Below are 18,389 nucleotides of genomic sequence, written 5' to 3' on the forward strand. Positions count from 1 at the left end.
GGGGAGCTACAGGGAGGGGGAGGAGCTGGAGTCCTAGGTGAGGATGAGGGGTCAGCATTACAGGCGATGGGGAGAGGCTGGAGTCCTAGGTGAGGATGAGGGGTTCAGCGTTACAGGCGTGGGGAGAGGCTGGAGTCCTAGGTGAGGATGAGTGGTCAGAGTTCAGCGATGGGGAGAGGCTGGAGTCCTAGGTGAGGATGAGGGGTCACGTACAGGCGATGGGGAGAGGCTGGAGTCCTAGGTGAAGGATGAGGGGTCAGAGTTACAGGCGATGGGGAGAGTTGGGAGTCCTAGGTGAGATGAGGGGTCAGCTTACAGGCGCTGGGGAGAGGTTGGAGTCCTAGGTGAGGATGAGGTTCAGCGTTCCAGGCCTCGGGAGAGTTGGAGTCCTAGTGAGGATGAGGGGTCAGCGTTACAGGCGATGGGGAGAGGCTGGAGTCCTAGTGTGAGGATGAGGGGTCAGCGTTACAGCGATGGGGAGAGGCTGGAGTCCTAGGTGAGGATGAGGGGTCAGCGTTACAGGCGATGGGGAGAGGCTGGGTCCTATGAGATTATGGTCAGCGTTACAGGCGATGGGGAGAGGTTGGAGCCAGGTGAGGATGAGGGGTCAGCGTTACAGGCGATGGGAGAGGTTGGAGTCCTAGTGAGGATGAGGGGTCAGCGTTACAGCGATGGGGAGAGGTGGTGGAGTCCTAGGTGAGGATGGGGGTTCAGCGTTACAGGCGATGGGGATAAGGTTGGAGTCCTAGGTGAGGATGAGGGGTCAGCGTTACAGGCGATGGGGAGAGGTTGGAGTCCTAGGTGAGGATGAGGGGTCAGCGTTACAGGCGATGGGGATAGCTGGAGTCCTAGTGAGGATGAGGGGTCAGCATTACAGGCGATGGGGAGAGGCTGGAGTCCTAGGTGAGGATGAGGGGTCAGCATTACAGGTGATGGGGAGAGGCTGGAGTCCTAGGTGAGGATGAGGGGTCCTGGAGTCCTAGGTGATGAGGGGTCAGCATTACAGGCGATGGGGAGAGGCTGGAGTCTAGGTGAGGATGAGGGGTCAGCGTTACAGGCGATGGGGAGAGGCTGGAGTCCTAGGTGAGGATGAGTGGTCAGAGTTACAGCGATGGGGAGAGGCTGGAGTCCTAGGTGAGGATGAGGGGTCAGCGTTACAGGCGATGGGGAGAGGTTGGTCCTAGATGGATGAGGGGTCAGCGTTACAGCGATGGGGAGAGGCTGGAGTCCTAGGTGAGGATGAGGGGTCAGCGTTACAGGCGATGGGGAGAGGCTGGAGTCCTAGGTGAGGATGAGTGGTCAGAGTTACAGGCGATGGGGAGAGCTGGAGTCCTAGGTGAGGATGAGGGGTCAGCGTTACAGGCGATCGGAGAGGTTGGAGTCCTAGGTGAGGATGAGGGGTCAGCGTTACAGGCGATGGGGAGAGGTTGGAGTCCTAGGTGAGGATGAGGGGTCAGCGTTACAGGCGATCGGAGAGGTTGGAGTCCTAGGTGAGGATGGGGTCAGCGTTACAGGCGATGGGGAGAGGTTGAGTCCTAGGTGAGGATGAGGGGTCAGCGTTACAGGCGATGGGGAGAGGTTGGAGTCCTAGGTGAGGATGAGGGGTCAGCGTTACAGGCGATGGGGAGAGGTTGGAGTCCTAGGTGAGGATGAGGGGTCAGCGTTACAGGCGATGGGGAGAGGTTGGAGTCCTAGGTGACGATGAGGGGTCAGCGTTACAGGCGATGGGGAGAGGTTGGAGTCCTAGGTGAGGATGAGGGGTCAGCGTTACAGGCGATGGGGAGAGGTTGGAGTCCTAGGTGAGGATGAGTGGTCAGCGTTACAGGCGATGGGGAGAGGTTGGAGTCCTAGGTGAGGATGAGGGGTCAGCATTACAGGCGATGGGGAGAAGTTGGAGTTTCAGGTAAAGATAAGCCGTCACTGGGGACCAAGGACAGCCCGAGGTCACAGGGCTGGCTCAACCCTGATTCCTCCAAGCCCTGTGTTCTTTCCTGCATCTGTTTCCTTGGAACAAGTCTGTTCAGGACTCACACCCACCCGCTGCAGGGAGCTCAGCTCTGCAGCCCACCTGCACTCCCTCAAGAACCGCTCCCCGCCCACGTGAAGCAGGAGGTTGTCACAGATCAGCACCCCACACACCTCGGCCATTGGGGCCAGCCGGGGGTGGGAGCGGCCGAGCTACCTAAGTCCCTGTGCGCACCACACAGGGCGCTTGTACTGCATCTAGAAAACTTTCATTTCTGTTTTGAGTTTGCTTTCTCACTGGGGTCCCACTCCTGGCAGACCACCCTTTTTCCCACAGAAAGGATGCAGGCGGACTTTCCATGCCTCTGGAACCCCGGCAGCCTGGAAACACGTACCGCCTCCTGTCATGCCCCGTCGGTGGCCCGAGAGGACTGAGTAAGGGATGTTCCCGTGACTGCAAGGAAGGCATGGATGGGGGCGTGTCCACCTCCAGTGGGACCCCCAGGGGACGTGGGATTTGGAGGCAGAGTCTGAGGCCAGCACTTCAGAGAGACACACATGTTCAGGCTCACCTTACCACACGCCATGCATTTCCCCGATGACCCAGGGGGTGACGATGGCTCGCCGAGTTCTTGTCCCATGTCCTGGGGTCAGCACACAGTGTGCTGATGTCACACCAAGTCACACAGCTGAACTATGCCTCTATCAGCAATGCAACTAAATATTCAATACCTGCCCGATCCACGTCTCAATTCGTCTCCCACGGCTGCTGTGACAAATGACCACAGCCGGGGAACTTAATTCAACAGGAATTCATCCTCTCCCAGCTCTGGTGACCAAAAATCTGAGGTCCAGGCGTCTCAGGACCGTGCTCCCTCTGGGGGCTCTCAGGAAGGGGCCTCCCTGCCTTTCCCAGTTCCTGGGGGTCCCAGGCATCCCTAGGCTTGTGGCCGCATCACTCTAGTCTCTGCCTCCGTCTCCACGTGGCCTCCTCCTCTGTGTCTGTCTCCTCTTCTGTCTTTTACTAGGACAGCTGTCATTGGATTTAAGACTCACTATAATCCAGAATGATCTCATCTTGAGAACCTTAACTAATTACATCTGCAAAGACCCTATTTCCAAATAAGGTCCTGTTCACAGGTTCTGGGGGTTAGGTTAGGACATGGACATATCTTTTGGAGATCAGCATTCAACCCACTGCAGTTGTGTTTGATGCTTGCTTGCTTGCTTTCTCTCTTTTTTTTTTTTTTTTTTTTGAGACAGAATCATGCTGTGTCCCACAGGCTGGAGTGCATCGGCAAGATCTCAGCTCATAGCCTCCAGGGTTCAAGCAATACTCCAGCCTCAGCCTCCTGAGGAGTTGGGATTACAGGCACCCACCACCACGCCTGGCTAATTTTGTATTTTTAGTAGAGACAGGGTTTCTCCACGTTGGTCAGGCTGGTCTTGAACTCCTGACCTCAGGTGATCGGCCCACCTCAGCCTCCCAAAGTGCTGGGATGACAGGGGTGAGCCACCACGCCTGGCTGTGTCTCCTCTTCTTATAAGGACATTTGCCATTGGATTGAGGACCCACTCTAAATCCAAGATAATTTCATTTTGAGATTCTTCACTTAATGGCATCTGAAAGACCGTATTTCCAAATGAGGTCCTATTCTCAGGTTCTGGGAGTTTTAGACCATGGACACATGTTTGGAAGGCACGAGATTCATCCTGAGACAAGATCTGTAAGGAACCCTTAGAATCTGCAAAAATGCACCTGTCTCCCTCGCCAAGGATCTTTGCACATGTTCACATTCACTACAGTCGTCATTATTCCATTAAAAAATATCACACGTGCAAATTTCTAGCAATGGCGACTAACACGGTAGCACCAGCTGGACCACTGCAAGCAACTTCTGACTGGGCGCTGTTCCCTTCTGCCTCTTGAGAAGGTCAGGAGGGAACCCAATCTTCAGCCTTGTGGATTCAATCATGACTTGGCCTAAAAAAATTCGACTGGGCGCAGTGGCTCACACCTGTATTCCCAGCACTTTGGGAGACCGAGGTGGGCAGATCACCTGAGGCCAGGAGTTCGAGACCAGCCTGCTCAACATAGTGAAACCCCGTCTCTACTAAAAATACAAATAATTAGCTGGGCGTGGTGGCGGCGCCTGTAATCGCAGCTCCTCGGGAGGCTGAGGCAGGAGAATAGCTTGAACCCGGGAGGTGGAGGTTGCGGTGAGCCGAGATCACGCCACTGCACTCCAGCCTGGGCGACAGAGCGAGACTCCGTCTCAAAAACAAGAAAACAACACTAAATAAGCTCCTGTGCATGCTGTACCGAGAATATTTCCTGTTTGGAAGCGTTTGGAGCTACAGTTTATGAGAAAAAGAGCAAAGGACCCCACGTAGTTCCCCTAGCCATCATTCATGCCTTCATTGATTGCACTTTATATATATATATATATATTTTTTTTTTTTTTTTTTTTTTTGAGACAGAGTCTCGCTCTGTTGCCCAGGCTGGAGTGTGGTCGCATGCTCTCGGCTCACCGCAAACTCCGCCTCCCGGGTTCAAGCGATTCTCCTGTCTCAGCCTCCTGAGCAGCTGAAATTGCTCTTAATATTTTAAAGGATACTGCAGAATACAGAGGCATCTGAAGGAATAAAGAGAACAGCTGAAAACAGCTGAAATTCAGCTTATTATTATTATTATTCCATTTTTATTTAGAGAAAAGGGTCTTGCTCTGTCGTCCAAGCTAAAGTTCAGGGTCGTGATCATGGTTCACTGCAGCCTTGACCTCCAGGCTCAAACCATCCTCCCACCTCAGCCTCCTGGGTGGCTGGGACTCCAGGCACGTGCCACCTCACCTGGCTAACTTTTTAATTTAGTTGTAGAGACAAGGTCTTGCTATGTTGCCCAGGCTGCTCTCGAATTCCTGGGCTCAAGTGATCCTCCTGCCTCTGCCTCCCGAGTAGCTGGGACCACAGTGCACCCCACCAAGCCAGGCTGATTTGTTAATATTTTGTAGAGACGGAGTCTCGCCACGCCACCCTGGCTGCTGTCGAACTCCTGGCCTCAAGCAATCTTCCTGCCTCGGCCTCCCAAAGTGCTGGGATTCCAGGCGTGAGCCACCGCACCCGGCCCTGGCCTTCGCCCCTCTTGACACACGGTGGGAAAGGAACCGTGAATAGTTATTTTAACATGTGCCGCCTGTGCTCTGGTGGGAGAAGAGCCCTGTTTCTCTACCTCAGTTCTCACTCACAGACAAAAAAAAAAAAAAAACAGTAACACAGCCAGGCAGGGTACAGATAACTCCCTCCGCTGACAGAGCCATTTTTTTCCCCATTTTAACAACACTCATTATTTCTTATCTGTTAAATAGCGCGTACAATTTGTGCCTCTAAACCCACTCGATAATCTTTCGGGTAATTAACTTGTAAAACAACCCCAATCCTCGTTATGGGCGGGATTGAAAAATGTGAAGTGGAGCATTTGCAAAGCAGATCATACACAATCACTTATTAAACATGCCCCGGGTGTGCCGGCAAGTCGGCAGCAAGGGGAAGCCCCCAGTCTTGTCGTCTAATGGAAGAAGATTAAAAAGTGCCAATATCCTCAGAGAGTGCGCGCGCGCGCACACACGCACACACGCACACACACACACACAGATACATATGCCAACAGGCTGATATATTCTGGGTCTGGAGAAGGACTGCACAAAGAGATGAGTTGCAGAAGGGGGCTTGCTTGCAGACCCTTGTAGGTGAGCAGGAGCAGAGATTAAGGATCTCGTGGTGCTGCAGCAGTATCTTGGAATGGATCGGGGCAATCGTGCATCCAAAAGCAAAATATGTCAGTATTACTCATCCCAGAAACAGCCTTGCTTCCAGCTGCAGGCCATGATTCCGCCAGCGGTGGGCTCCAAGACTTGGTACACACTCCAGTCAGAGCACCTCTAACCTCTACCTAACTCTAACCCTAACCCTAAATATTAGGGAAATAGGAGACTATGAGTTTTCAAAAAACAGCTGGGCACGGTGGCTCACCGTGCCTGTCATCCCAGCACTTTGGGAGGCTGAGGTAGGAGGATCGCCTGAGGCCGGGAGTTGGAGACCGAAACCCGAAGACGCTGTGAACGACAATGCATCGTCATTTCTGCAAACACACCAACTCTCTGGGAGGCCCATGTGTGGATGTGCTGATTCTTACCCATTTAAAGGCCCATAGAAATGCAGTTTTGCTCCTTAGTGAAAATATACACTGGGCTCTATCGAGCCACAAAAAGATGCAAAGAAACCTTAAATGCATATTCTTTTTTTTTTTTTTTTTTTTTTTTTGAGATGGACTCTTGCTATATCACCTAGGCTGGAGTGCAGTGGCGCAATCTCAGCTCACTGCATACTCTGCCTCCCAGGTTCAAGCAATTCTCCTGCCTCAGCCTCCTGAGTAGCTGGGATTACAGGCATGCCTGGCTAATTTTTGTATTTTTATTTATTTAGTTAGTTAGTTAGTTATTTTGAGACGGAATCTCGCTCTGTCGCCCAGGCTGGAGTGCAGTGGCGCAATCTCAGCTCACTGCAAGCTCCGCTTCCCAGGTTCACGCCATTCTCCTGCCTCAGCCTCCCGAGCAGCTGGGACTACAGGTGCCCACCACCACACCCGGCTAATTATTTGTATTTTTAGTAGAGACGGGGTTTCACCGTGTTAGCCAGGATGGTCTCAATGTCCTGACCTTGTGATCCACCCACCTCGGCCATAGTGATTTGGAAGGTTAACATTAAGCCTCACCACCCTGAGAAATGAAGAACCCTGAATAGAAGGGACACAGTGAGACCTGCAAGCACAAATTAAACTTTCAGAGAGTGTGGGACATCTACGGCCATGCATCAGAACACATACAATGACTTCAAGGAAAAGTTACCAACAGGAACGCATGAGTCTATCTGTCTGTCTACACATATGCCTGTCTACAGCCTAACTCAGGACACTACTCAAAAACATGAAGGAAACAAAAGGACTCACTATGAAAAAGAAAATAGTCAATAAGGGCCATTTTATGTTTAAAAAAAAAAAGACACAGGCCGAGCGCGTTAGCTCACGCCTGTCATCCCAGCACTTTGGGAGGCCAAGGCAGGCAGATCACAAAGTCAGGAGATCAAGACCATCCTGGTTAACACGGTGAAACCCTGTCTCTACTAAAAATACAAAAAATTCGCCGGGTGTGGTGGTGCACGCCTGTAATCCCAGCTCCTTGGGAGGCTGAGGCAGGAGAATGGCTTGAACCAGGGAGTCGGAGGTTGCAGTGAGCCAAGATCACATCACTGAACTCCAGCCTGGGCAACAGAGCAAGCCTCCGTCTCAAAACAAACAAACCAACCAAACAAACAAAAAAACGTAGGGTTGAGCTTGGTGTCTTAACCTGTAATCCCAGCACTTTGGAAGGTGGGAGGATCACTTGAGGCCAGGAGTTTGAGACCAGCCAGGGCAACGTAACAAGACCCCGTCTCTAGAAAAAAATTAAAAAACAAAATTAGCCATGTGCAGTGGTGCATGCTAGTAGTCCTAGCTACCCTGGAGGCTGAGGTGGGAAGATAGCTTGTGCCCAGGAGCTTGAGGCTGCAGTGAGCTCTGATCACACCACTGCACTCCAACCTGGGTGACAGAGCGAGCAAGACTTTGTCTCCAAAAAAAAACAAAACAAACAAAACAAAAAACACGAAGGGGGCCGGGCGCGGTGGCTCAAGCCTGTAATCCCAGCACTTTGGGAGGCCGAGACGGGCGGATCACGAGGTCAGGAGATCGAGACCATCCTGGCTAACACTGTGAAACCCCGTCTCTACTAAAAAATACAAAAAAAAAAACTAGCCGGGCGAGGTGGTGGGCGCCTGTAGTCCCAGCTATTCGGGAGGCTGAGGCAGGAGAATGGCGTGAACCTGGGAGGCGGAGCTTGCAGTGAGCTGAGATCCGGCCACTGCACTCCAGCCCGGGCGACAGAGCGAGACTCCGTCTCAAAAAAAAAAAAAAAAAAAAAAAAAAAAAAAAACACGAAGGTAATTTTTAATATATGCTGAACCAGAATACACATGCACAATCTGGTTAAAACTTCTCTTCGGGATAAACATAATTAATCGTTCGTTAACACACTCACATCGAGTGCTACGATTTCAACTTCTGCACAGACATTATGCCTCCAGGACTCTAGGCTGTAACATCGTGTCTCAAGAATTCTGCACATTAAAAATGCATACCCAGGGGTGTGGGGAGAATTCCGTGCCATCAACACTCACATCGTCATTTTTCCAAGTTTTTCAAGTTCCTTAAGAACGCTTCTATCCCATCCGAACGTCTACAGGTAGAAGAAAAATTCTAGGCGTCTTCTTGCCCGAAGATATGTCTGCCTCCCGACCTGGAGTTCTCACTCTGTCTGATGATGAAGACCAGTAGACGCCTATGCAGAGACTCTTGCATGTCATCATGAATAGCACCCGTCCCAGTCATGGGTCACAGGTGAGCCTATAAAACAGGCACCGAGGTAGACTTGTCTTGGGAGCCACTGGGTTTCAGGCACTGGAGCAGAGACTCAGAAGACAGACTCCATCTCTGCCCTCACAAAGCTGTGACTTTAGCGGGCACAGGCGATGAGGAGGGCGGCTATTTCCAAAACAACAACACTCTTCCCTTGCACGTGGAACAGGTCACAAAGAGCTCTCTAACTGACCACAAGCATTCATCCTACGCTTTACTGACCCTTGTATTTTCAAGCTACTAAATTACGTTGATTGTCTGTTATCAAGTTTCATTCTGATTTCACAGTCTTCTGTTTTCATGATCAATTGGAGTATTTTATAGGTCATTGGATAGGCCAAAATAATGGTTCACAAAGATCTGTTTCCAAGGTAGAAGTGCCTCCCAAGGCAGCATGCACAATTTCCCTTCTTGACACCCATCAATCACAGAAGGCATTGACCCGTGATTTCTTTTACTGAAAACAAACTTGACCTAATAACTGGGTAGAAGCACAGGAAGCAAACAGCTAGTCCCTCTTTCCAAGGAAGATGGCACAAGGTACTGGCAGAATAATATTTGGGAAGCTTCTTTTTTTAGATGAAGTTTCGCTCTGTCGCCCAGGCTGGAGTGCAGTGGCACGATCTCGGCTCACCGTAAACCTCCGTCTCCCAGGTTCAAGCCATTCTCCTGCCTCAGCTTCCTGAGTAGCTGGAATTACAGGCACCCGCCACCACACCTGGCTAATTTTTGCATTTTTAGTAGAGATAGGGTTTCACCATGTTGGCAAGGCTAGTCCTGAACGCCTGACCTCAAGCTATCCGCCCGCCTAGGGCTCCCAAAGTGCTGGGATGACAGGCGTGAGCCATCACATCTGGCTGGGAAGCTAAATGAATCAGAAGATGCTGTTTGTGATTAAAGTTACACAATCGTTATAGAAAGTGAGGACGCCGTGCACCGTCCAAAGAGAACACACAACACGTGTGTACTCTGATCTCTCTTCGGATTTAGGACGAGGAGGATTCCACCATGGCCTGTACCAAATCTCTCTCCCCATCTGAGTTCATTTGAACATGGCTGTGCCTTTCTGTGTTTGCTTTCATTGAGTTGCTGGGGTTTGATTTATTTATACTTGGAGGAGTTTCGGTAAGTGAATGAGACTATTTGTTCTAAGTAAGACAGCTTTCATCAGCAGATGATAATGACCCAGGAGCCACAGAGGTGTGGGCACGATGGCTAAACGATGACAAGATGTTCAAACGCTTCCCTGGAAAATCCCTAGCTTGGGAAATGAGCCATCTCGCCCAGATTCCTGAAAACAAGCGCGCATTTATAATTTGAGAGCTCAATGAGCCGGCCTTCTACGGGGACGTAGCTTCCCATGCCCTGCCCAGCGTGGGATCTCAGCGGAGCATGACTTCAAAGCCAGAAAGTACAACCAAGTATGCAGGCCAGAGTATTAACTCAAGAACTCAGGAGAGAGAATTGAGAGCAGGAAAGGCAGGAGGGGAAAGCGGGCTAGAGAGGCACCCAGCATGTCGAAATAATTGCGTGCCTGACACTCCACAGCAGTCTGTGCTCCTGGAGTCAGGACGTGTGCTTACTTGCTGAAAAATCAATCCACATGGCTCAACCGCGGTTACCCAACGCAGGTATCCCAGCAGAGCAAGAATGAAACAGCACATCCAGCTCCCTCTGGCCCTCGCTGGACAACTGGGGGTTGTGGGGACAAGAATCAGAGTTCCAGCAGGTGCAGGCTGGTCCAGAGAGAAGCACAATTTACAGCAAGGTTCGCACGGGTTTGGTGGAGGTGTGCCCGGGTCTGGCTGAGCAGGGAGGTGGATGCCTGTAGGAGCTGTGGTCGTCCATAAGATGTTGTGGGCAGCAGATCCCAATCACAGGCAGACGGCAGACCCCGCCATGCGGCTGCACCCACGGCTCTGGGGCTCCTGAGCCTGGAGACAGACTCAGTCGAGAGAAAGGCTCAACGGCCACAGCCGAAATGGCCCCTCCCAGCTGGGCCTCAGCATCCTCTACCCAGGAGTGGACACTCCCCCAGCAGTGGACATGCCAGGGCCACCACTGATGGATATCCAAACCTGTTCAGATTTTAAACGTTTTTCTTAAAAAAAAAAAAAAAAAAAATTGCCTGGGTACATAGTAGGTGTATACATTTATGGGATATTGAGGTATTTTGATACAGGTATGAAATGTGTAATACATCAAATAGGGTATCCATCCCTCGAGCATTCGTCCCTTGTTTGTGTCACAAACATTCCAATTACACCTTTAGTTATTTTTTATTTTATTTTTTTGGGGGGACGGAGTCTCTGCAGTCCAGGCTGGAGTGCAGTGGCGTGATCTCAGCTCACAGCAACCTCCGCCTCCCAGGTTCTAAGAGATGTTCCTGCCTACAAGCGATGTTACAGATAAAATAAAGACTAGGAAACTGGGGGTGAAAGAACGCTAATTCATTTTGTATGTTGGGTTTTTGGAGACAGAGTCTTGCTCTGTTGCCCAGGCTGGAGTGCAGTGGCATGATCTCAGCTCACGGCAACCTCCACCTTCCAGGTTCAAGAGATTCTCCTGCCTCAGCCTCCCAAGTAGCTGGGACTACAGGTGTGCACCACCACACACAGCTAATTTTTGTGTTTTTAGTAGAGACGGGGTTTCCCCATGTTGGCCAGGCTGGTCTCGAACTCCTGACCTCAAGTGATCCACCTGCCTCGGCCTCCCAAAGGGCTGGGATTCAGGGGTGAGCCACCACGTCCGGCCACTTTTGGTTATTCTTAAATGGACCATGAAATATTGTTGACTGGAGTCTCCCTTTTGTGCCATCAAATACGAGATCTTACTCATTCTATCTAAGTATATTTTTGTGCCCATTAACCATCTCCACTGCACACCACATCTTCCCACCCTCTTACAAGATGGTAAACCTTTTAAACAGCCACAGAGAGCCCAAACTATTCTTTTCTTCTTTTCTATAAGATTGAATTAAAGGCCATCGGTATTGATATGCCAAAAATAAACTAAAAATTTTTAATGGTGTGAACAAATCATGTGTTAGTCATGCTACTTGTCCACAAAACATTGCATTTTAAAGAACGGATGATCGAATATTCTACACAAACTTTTCCAAGAAAACAGCAACGATGTGTTACTGCGGTCGGATGCAGTGGCTCATGCCTGTCATCCCAGCAATTTGGGAGGCCGAGGTGGGTGGATTATCTGAGGTCAAGAGTTTGAGACAAGCCTGGCTAACACGGTGAAACCCCATCTCTACTAAAAATACAAAAAATTAGCCGGGCATGGTGGTGGGTGTCTGTCATCCCAGCTACTTGGGAGGCTGAGGCAGGAGAATCGCTTGAACCTGGGAGGCGGAGGTTGCCGTGAGCGGAGATCGTGCCACTGCACTCCAGCCTGGGCGACAAGAGTGAAACTCTGTCTCAAAAAACAAATTATTGGTCAAAATTTGTGTTGCCTAAATCTGAAACGTTTTCAGAATCGAATAAAATTAAGTTGGTGATTATAAATCATTGCTTCTCGGCTGTCATTTTGGTTAGGCGGATCACATACATGAATTTTTGGAAACTATTCTTTATATAGTTTTTTAGCCGTTCAGATTAAAAGCAAAAAGTCATGAGGAAAGAAGGCCTCACTTGTCAGTTTCCAGAAACTTCTCCTGGGGCTGCAGATTGACGGCTGAATGCCTTTAGGATGGCAGCAAATCCACCACTTGAAGGCACCTGGGAATCTTATAACAGCCTCATAAGAATGCAGATTCCAGGGCCCCACCCCCACCCCCAGAGGCCCCGATTCACAGGGGGGCCCTGGGAACTTGCATTTCTTGTCTGCTCCCCGGAAATGCTGATGTTACAGGCCCGGAGAAGGCACTCTGGGATTCACTGTGTTAGAAAATGCCACTTCTTTGAAAACCTGCTGCCAAAGAGAAAGGGCCCAGGTGGCGGGGAAGAGGATCCACTGTCCCAGATGAAACAGGAATTGACAAAAATTAAAAATACCTAAGCAAAAACTCAGTTGGATGTGAGAAAACCCAATTCTCCCTGAGGAAGAGAAAGGGCTGAAGTCCTTTAAAAATGAACTGCCTACTTTTCTGTGGCTAAAGAAGCCTTCTCTCTCCCTTTCCCAAGCATTATAAGAACTCTGTTTCTCCAGCGGTACAGCTACAAAGTCACTAGGCAAATAATCTGAAATTATAAAACATATTATTCCTTAAAAAATAAAAAATAATATGATACACGTCTCAATTAAATAAGTGTCTTTGTTTCTCACTTCTATAATATACTTCCTCCTACACAGATCCCCCCCCGCCCCACAAAATACTTAAAAAACATCCAAACTCTTTGTTCAAAACACTCAGTCCTTTAAATGTTAATCCAACCGGGTGGGTACACCTAAATAATTAAGTAATTCCTCCTCAACCCCTCGGTCTCTCTAATGCCTTAATTATCCCACTACACAGAAACCAATCGTTTCGCCCCAAGGCACAGCCTAATGAGGAGAAAAGACCTGGCCAGGCTGCTGCCAGTTTGTGGTATTGCACACTGGGCTTGGCTCTGGCTCAGGGGGAGCCCCTACGGGTGTGTTCCTGAAAATCAAAGGGATCCTGCCATGCTGGCTATGAAATTTCAACACTCCCCGGTCCTTGGCAGAGGGAACAAGGTGTTTCACCGCAGCTTAGGGTAGAAAGGAGATATGAGCACAGGTCGTAATGTGGCTCAGCTCTGTGTACCGTTCATTTCACTCTCACGGCTTTTCAAAAGAATCAAAGCCGGGCGCCGTGGCTCACGCCGGTCATCCCAGCACTTCGGGAGGCCGAGGCGAGTGGATCATGAGGTCAGGAGTTCCAGACCAGCTTGGCCAAGATGGTGAAACCCCGTCTCTACTAAAAATACAAAAATTAGCAGGGCGTGGTGGCGGGCACCTGTCATCATCCCAGCTACTCGGGAGGCTGAGGCAGGACAATCGCTTGAACCCAGGCTGCAGAGGCTGCAGTGAGCCGAGATCACGTCGCTGCATTCCAGCCTGCACGATAGAGTGAGACTTTGTCTGTAATCATCATCATCACCATCATCATCATCATCATCATCAAAATAGGCCAGGCACAGTGGCTCACGCCTGTCCTCCCAGCACTTTGGGAGGCCGAGGTGAACGGACCGCGTGAGCCCAGAAGTTCAAGATGAACCTGGGCAAGGAGGCGAAACCCCGATTCTACAGAAATTAGCTGGGTGTGGTGCTGCACGCCTGTATTCCCAGCTACTGGGGAGGCTGAGGCAGGAGAATCACTTGGGCCTGGGAGGCGGAGGTTGCAGTGAGCCGAGATCACACCACTGTACTCCAGCCTGGGTGACAGAGTGACAGCCTGTGTCAAAAAACAAACGAAGAAACAAGGAATGAAATGACACCCAGCCCCTGCTTGGAGAAATTCTCAAAACACCATCTCAAATTCAAACAGCCAAGGAAGGGATATGCATTTTTTAAAAAAACATAAGGTACCACACATAAACACGACTGAGAAAAGCACTTAGCATTTGGATGGCCAACAGGTATATGACAAGGTGCTTTTAGGAAAACGTACTCAGCCGGGTCTGGTGGCTCACGCCTGTCCTCCCAGCACTTTGGGAGGCTGAGGCACGCGGATCACCTGAGGTCAGGAGTTCAAGACCAGCCTGGTCAACATGGTGAAACCCCATCTCTATTAAAAATACAAAAATTAGCTGGGCGTGGTGGCGCCCGCCTGTAATCTCAGCTACTCAGGAGGCTGAGGCAGAAGAATCGCTTGAATCTGGGAGCCAGAGTTTGCCATGAGCTGAGATCACGCCACTGCACTCCAGCCTAGGTGACAGGGTGAGACTCCGTCTCAAAAACAAACAAACAAAAAAATAAACAAAGAAAAGGTACTCAACATCACTAACCATCAGGGGAACGCAAATCAAAACCACCATGAGCTATCATCGCACACCAGCTAAAATTGTATTGTCAGAAGGGTGTTTTTGTTTCTGTTTTTTTTATGTTTTTTTTTTTCTTTTCCTCCTTGAGACAGAGTCTTGCTCTGTCGCCCAGGCTGGACTGCAATGGTGTGATCTCAGCTCACCGCAACCTCCGCCTCCTGGGTGCAAGCGATTCTCCTGCCTCAGTCTCCTGAGTAGCTGGGGTTACAGGCCCCCGCTACCACGCCTGGCTTATTTTTGTATTTTTAGTTGAGATAGGGTTTCACCATGTTGGCCAGGCTGGTCTCCAACTCCTGACCTCAGGTGATCCACCGGCCTTGGCCTCCCAAAGTGCTGGGATGACAGGTGCGAGCCACCGCGCCTGCCAGAATGATGATTTCTATCATTGATTACAAGTGTTGGGGAGGGTGTAGAGAAAAGGGGGCCCTCTTACACCATTGGTGGGAACGTGAATTAGTACAGCCACTATGAAAAACAGTACAGAAGTTCCTCAAATCATTAAAGATAAAAGCACCACGTCATTCAGCAATCCCACTACTAGGCATAGACTGAAAGCAAATGAAATCGGTGTATCATAGAAAGGCCTGCATTCACACGTGCATTGCAGCACTATTCACAGGAGCCAAGATATGGAAACAACTTGGGTGTCCAACAACACACGAAAGGATAAAGAAAACGTATATCTATGGCCGATGGAATACTATGCAGCCATGAAAAAGGAGGAAATCCTGTCTCCTGCAGCAACACGGATGGAACTGGAGGCCATTATCCTAAGGGAAATCACTCAGAAACCGAAAGTCAAATCCCATTGTTCTCATGTCGAGTCCAACTTCCTGGGTCCGACGCACAGACTTTGGCTGAACGACGGATGAACAAATGCACTCAGACACAGGTGTCCAGTGAAAGAGTGGGCTAGGGGAAGGGGCCATTCACAGACACGGAGGAGGGTGTTGTAAAGAGTCAGCAGCTGCTGGGTGCGGTGTCTCATACCTGTAATCCCAGCACTTTGGGAGGCCAAGGCAGGCGGATCACGAGGTCAGGAGATCAAGACCATCCTGGCTAACATGGTGAAACCCCGTCTCTACTAAAAATACAAAAAATTAGCCGGGCGTAGAGGCGGCCGCCTATAGTCCCAGCTACTCAGGAGGCTGAGGCAGGAGAATGGCATGAACCCGGGAGGCGGAGCTTGCAGTGAACCGAGATGGCGCCACTGCACTCCAGCCAGGGCGACAGAGCAAGACTCCGTCTCAAAAAAAAAGAATCAGCAGCCATAGCTTTGACAAGCTGGCACTGCGGGCCTTTATTTAGTATAGATATAATGACAAAGGCCTTGAGTCAACACATTCGTGGGCAATTCGGATGCCCCAAAATGGTTGTCCGCCTAACCTGGACAGAGGGACAGAGTAGTTCTGTACGTGGATGATTAAAGGCCAGGTTCTGATGCGTAAGTAAACTAACTTACCTAGATCAGTTTCTTTACATTCCCCTTGTTATCTAACCTAAGCTTTCAGGCACCGGATAAGAGAATCTGGCTGCCTTCAGCCAAATCTTATTCTGAAGTGTTTGTAAAACGTTCCAGCCTTCCCAGAAGTTTTACATCTTTCTACAATTTTTCCCACCACCCTGACTGACCTCCTACATTCTTCCTTATAAGTGGGAGCTAAATAATGTGTCTACACGGACAGACAGTGGAATAACAGACATTGAGGAGTCAGATGGGTGGGAGGTGGAAGAGGAGCAAGGGATGAAGAATTACCTCTCAGGTACAATGTATGTGATTCAGGGGTTAGCTAGACTAAAAGCCCAGACCTCCCCACTACGCCATTCATCCATGTAACAAAAACTGTACTTGCACTGCCTGCATGTATACAAATGAAAAGTAAAATAATTAAATAAAAGAGGACAGAGCATTGAGAATCTGGAAGGATATTAGAAAGTTGTGTGCACACCTTGCTCAGTGTGAACAGGCAGAAAGAGCACACCAGAATTTGGTCTAGCACCTGGTCGAAAATCTTAAGGGCAAGCACATTCCTGTTTGAGTTATCTTTTTTTCTTTTTTTTTTTTTTGAGACGGAGTCTTGCTCTGTCTCCCAGGCAGTCCTGGGTTCAAGTGATTCTCCTGCCTCAGCCTCCCGAGTAGTTGAGATGACAAGCACATGCCACCATGCCTGGCTAATTTTTGTATTTTTAGTAGAGACGGGGGGTTTCACCATGTTGGCCAGGCTGGTCTCGAACTCCTGACCTCAGGTGCTCCTCCCACCTCAGCCTCCAAAACAGCTGGGATTACAGGAATGAGCCACGACGCCTGGCCTAATTTATCGTAAGAGTCAAGAACTCCCGACCAGCAGAGGCACCTCCTGGCATGTGCCCTGGAGGTCAAGAAGAAAGGACAATGGCTCCTGATCCCCGGGTAACCCACGTTTGACTAAGAGTGCAAGCTACCAGCACATCCGCACGCCTTTCCCAGCAGGTGTCGGAGCTGAGCGAGGCTATCTTCGCCTTGCCTTCACCATTTCCTGCTCTAAGATGGGGCCAGAAATCCCCAAAAGAAGACTGCAAAAAGCAGAGACATCTCTCCCCAATGCCACTTGGCACGTGACTGAAGCTCAGCCATGAACCACGCAAACGACCCGGCCCAAGGGGGGGAAAAAAAGCCATTGGAGTATCTCTCGGTACCTTTGTTGTTCAAGGTTTCTTCTTTTATTTTGCTTACAACTTGTTTGGCTTTGCTGTCATTATTTCCAGCTAAAAGGATAAAAAGAAGAAAGATACAGTGACTTGGATGATCATCCAGAAACTATTAACTGCAAAAAAAGAAAAAAAAAGAGGTTTTTAAGAGAAGTATAACACAAATTTGAAATGTGCTTTTGGTGGACTTCCCTTTTTGCTAGCGTTTAGCTTGACAGTCATTTTGGCAGACTCAAGCTATGCATTTAAGAGCCATTTTCTTTAGCCTGCATCGGCAGAAAGTACGAATGCATTTGACATTCTACTTTTCAATAATGACAGGGACTCGGGGCACCTGCTGGCATCATTTGCATGTGATGAGAGCTGAGAAGAGCATAAGCATAAAAATGTGCATTAAAATGTCACGATGGAAACGGAATTTTCGAAGGAGCTTTTACGGTAGGAACATCCCAGTGTGCACTCACAGACTGCGCAATGCACGTGATCACAGACCGCGGTTCCTACTGTGTGCTCACGATTTCTTTCTTCTTCTGTTTTTTAATTCTACTTTAAGTTCTGGGGTACATGTGCGGAAAGTGCAGGTTGCTTACATAGGCATACACATGCCATGGTGGTTTGCTGTACCCATCAACCAGTCATCTACATTGGGTATTTCTCCTAATGCTCTCCCTGCCCTACCCCTCCAAACCCCCGATAGGCCCCCGGGTGTGACGGCCCCCTCCCTGTGTCCATGTGTTCTCATTGTTCAACTCCCACTGATGAGGGAGAAGATGCGGTGTTTGGTTTTCTGTTCCCATGTTAGTTGGCTGCGTGCTCAGGATTTCTTATTCCTCTCTGTGCAGCTCTGTAATACACTTCAAGTGAGGTTTCAGGAACATGCCTTTAAAAGGATGGAAAGAGGTGTTTTGCCTACAAGGCATGTTACAGCTAAAATAAAGACTACGAAATCTGGGGTGAAAGAACATTAATTAGGTGTTTATTATTATTATTATTTTGGAGACAGAGTCTTGCTCTGTTGCCCAGGCTGGAGTACAGTGGTGCGATCTCAGCTCACCACAACCTCCACCTCCCCAATTCAAGCGATTCTCCTGCCTCAGCCTCCCGAGTAGGTGAGATGACAGGCACCTGCCACCACGCCCGGCTAATTTTTGTATTTTTAGTACAGACGGGGTTTCACCATGGTGGCCAGGCTGGTCTTGAACTCCTGACCTCAGGTGATCCACCCGCCTCGGCCGCCACAGTGCTGGGATGACAGGCTTGAGCCACCACACCTG

At 49.7% G+C, this 18,389-nt stretch overlaps 1 protein-coding gene and 1 long non-coding RNA gene across 8 annotated transcripts in view; one reads left to right on the forward strand and one right to left on the reverse strand.

The window, feature by feature from the left end:
• DHRSX (dehydrogenase/reductase X-linked) overlaps positions 1-18,389 on the reverse strand; it is a 272,447-nt gene that overhangs the window by 159,548 nt on the left and 94,510 nt on the right. For 4 of the 6 annotated variants that reach the window (XM_033199225.1, XM_033199256.1, XM_033199245.1 and 1 more), the window contains one exon: positions 17,104-17,172. The exons of the other annotated variants lie outside the window; for them this stretch is intronic. In XM_033199225.1, the coding sequence (XP_033055116.1) occupies positions 17,104-17,172 (69 nt within the window). The remainder of the gene's footprint in view (positions 1-17,103; positions 17,173-18,389) is intronic. 6 annotated transcript variants of the gene reach the window in all.
• Positions 858-1,469, forward strand: LOC117076240. Of its 2 annotated transcripts, none has more exons than XR_004434285.1 (3): positions 858-955; positions 1,032-1,173; positions 1,375-1,469. It is a non-coding gene; the product is annotated as an uncharacterized LOC117076240 (long non-coding RNA). The 2 variants fall into 2 exon arrangements; XR_004434284.1 differs by lacking the exon at positions 1,375-1,469 and adding an exon at positions 1,221-1,343.

Source organism: Trachypithecus francoisi, unplaced genomic scaffold (genome assembly GCF_009764315.1).
Source record: "Trachypithecus francoisi isolate TF-2019V2 unplaced genomic scaffold, Tfra_2.0 Contig01714, whole genome shotgun sequence".
Lineage (NCBI taxonomy): Eukaryota > Metazoa > Chordata > Mammalia > Primates > Cercopithecidae > Trachypithecus > Trachypithecus francoisi.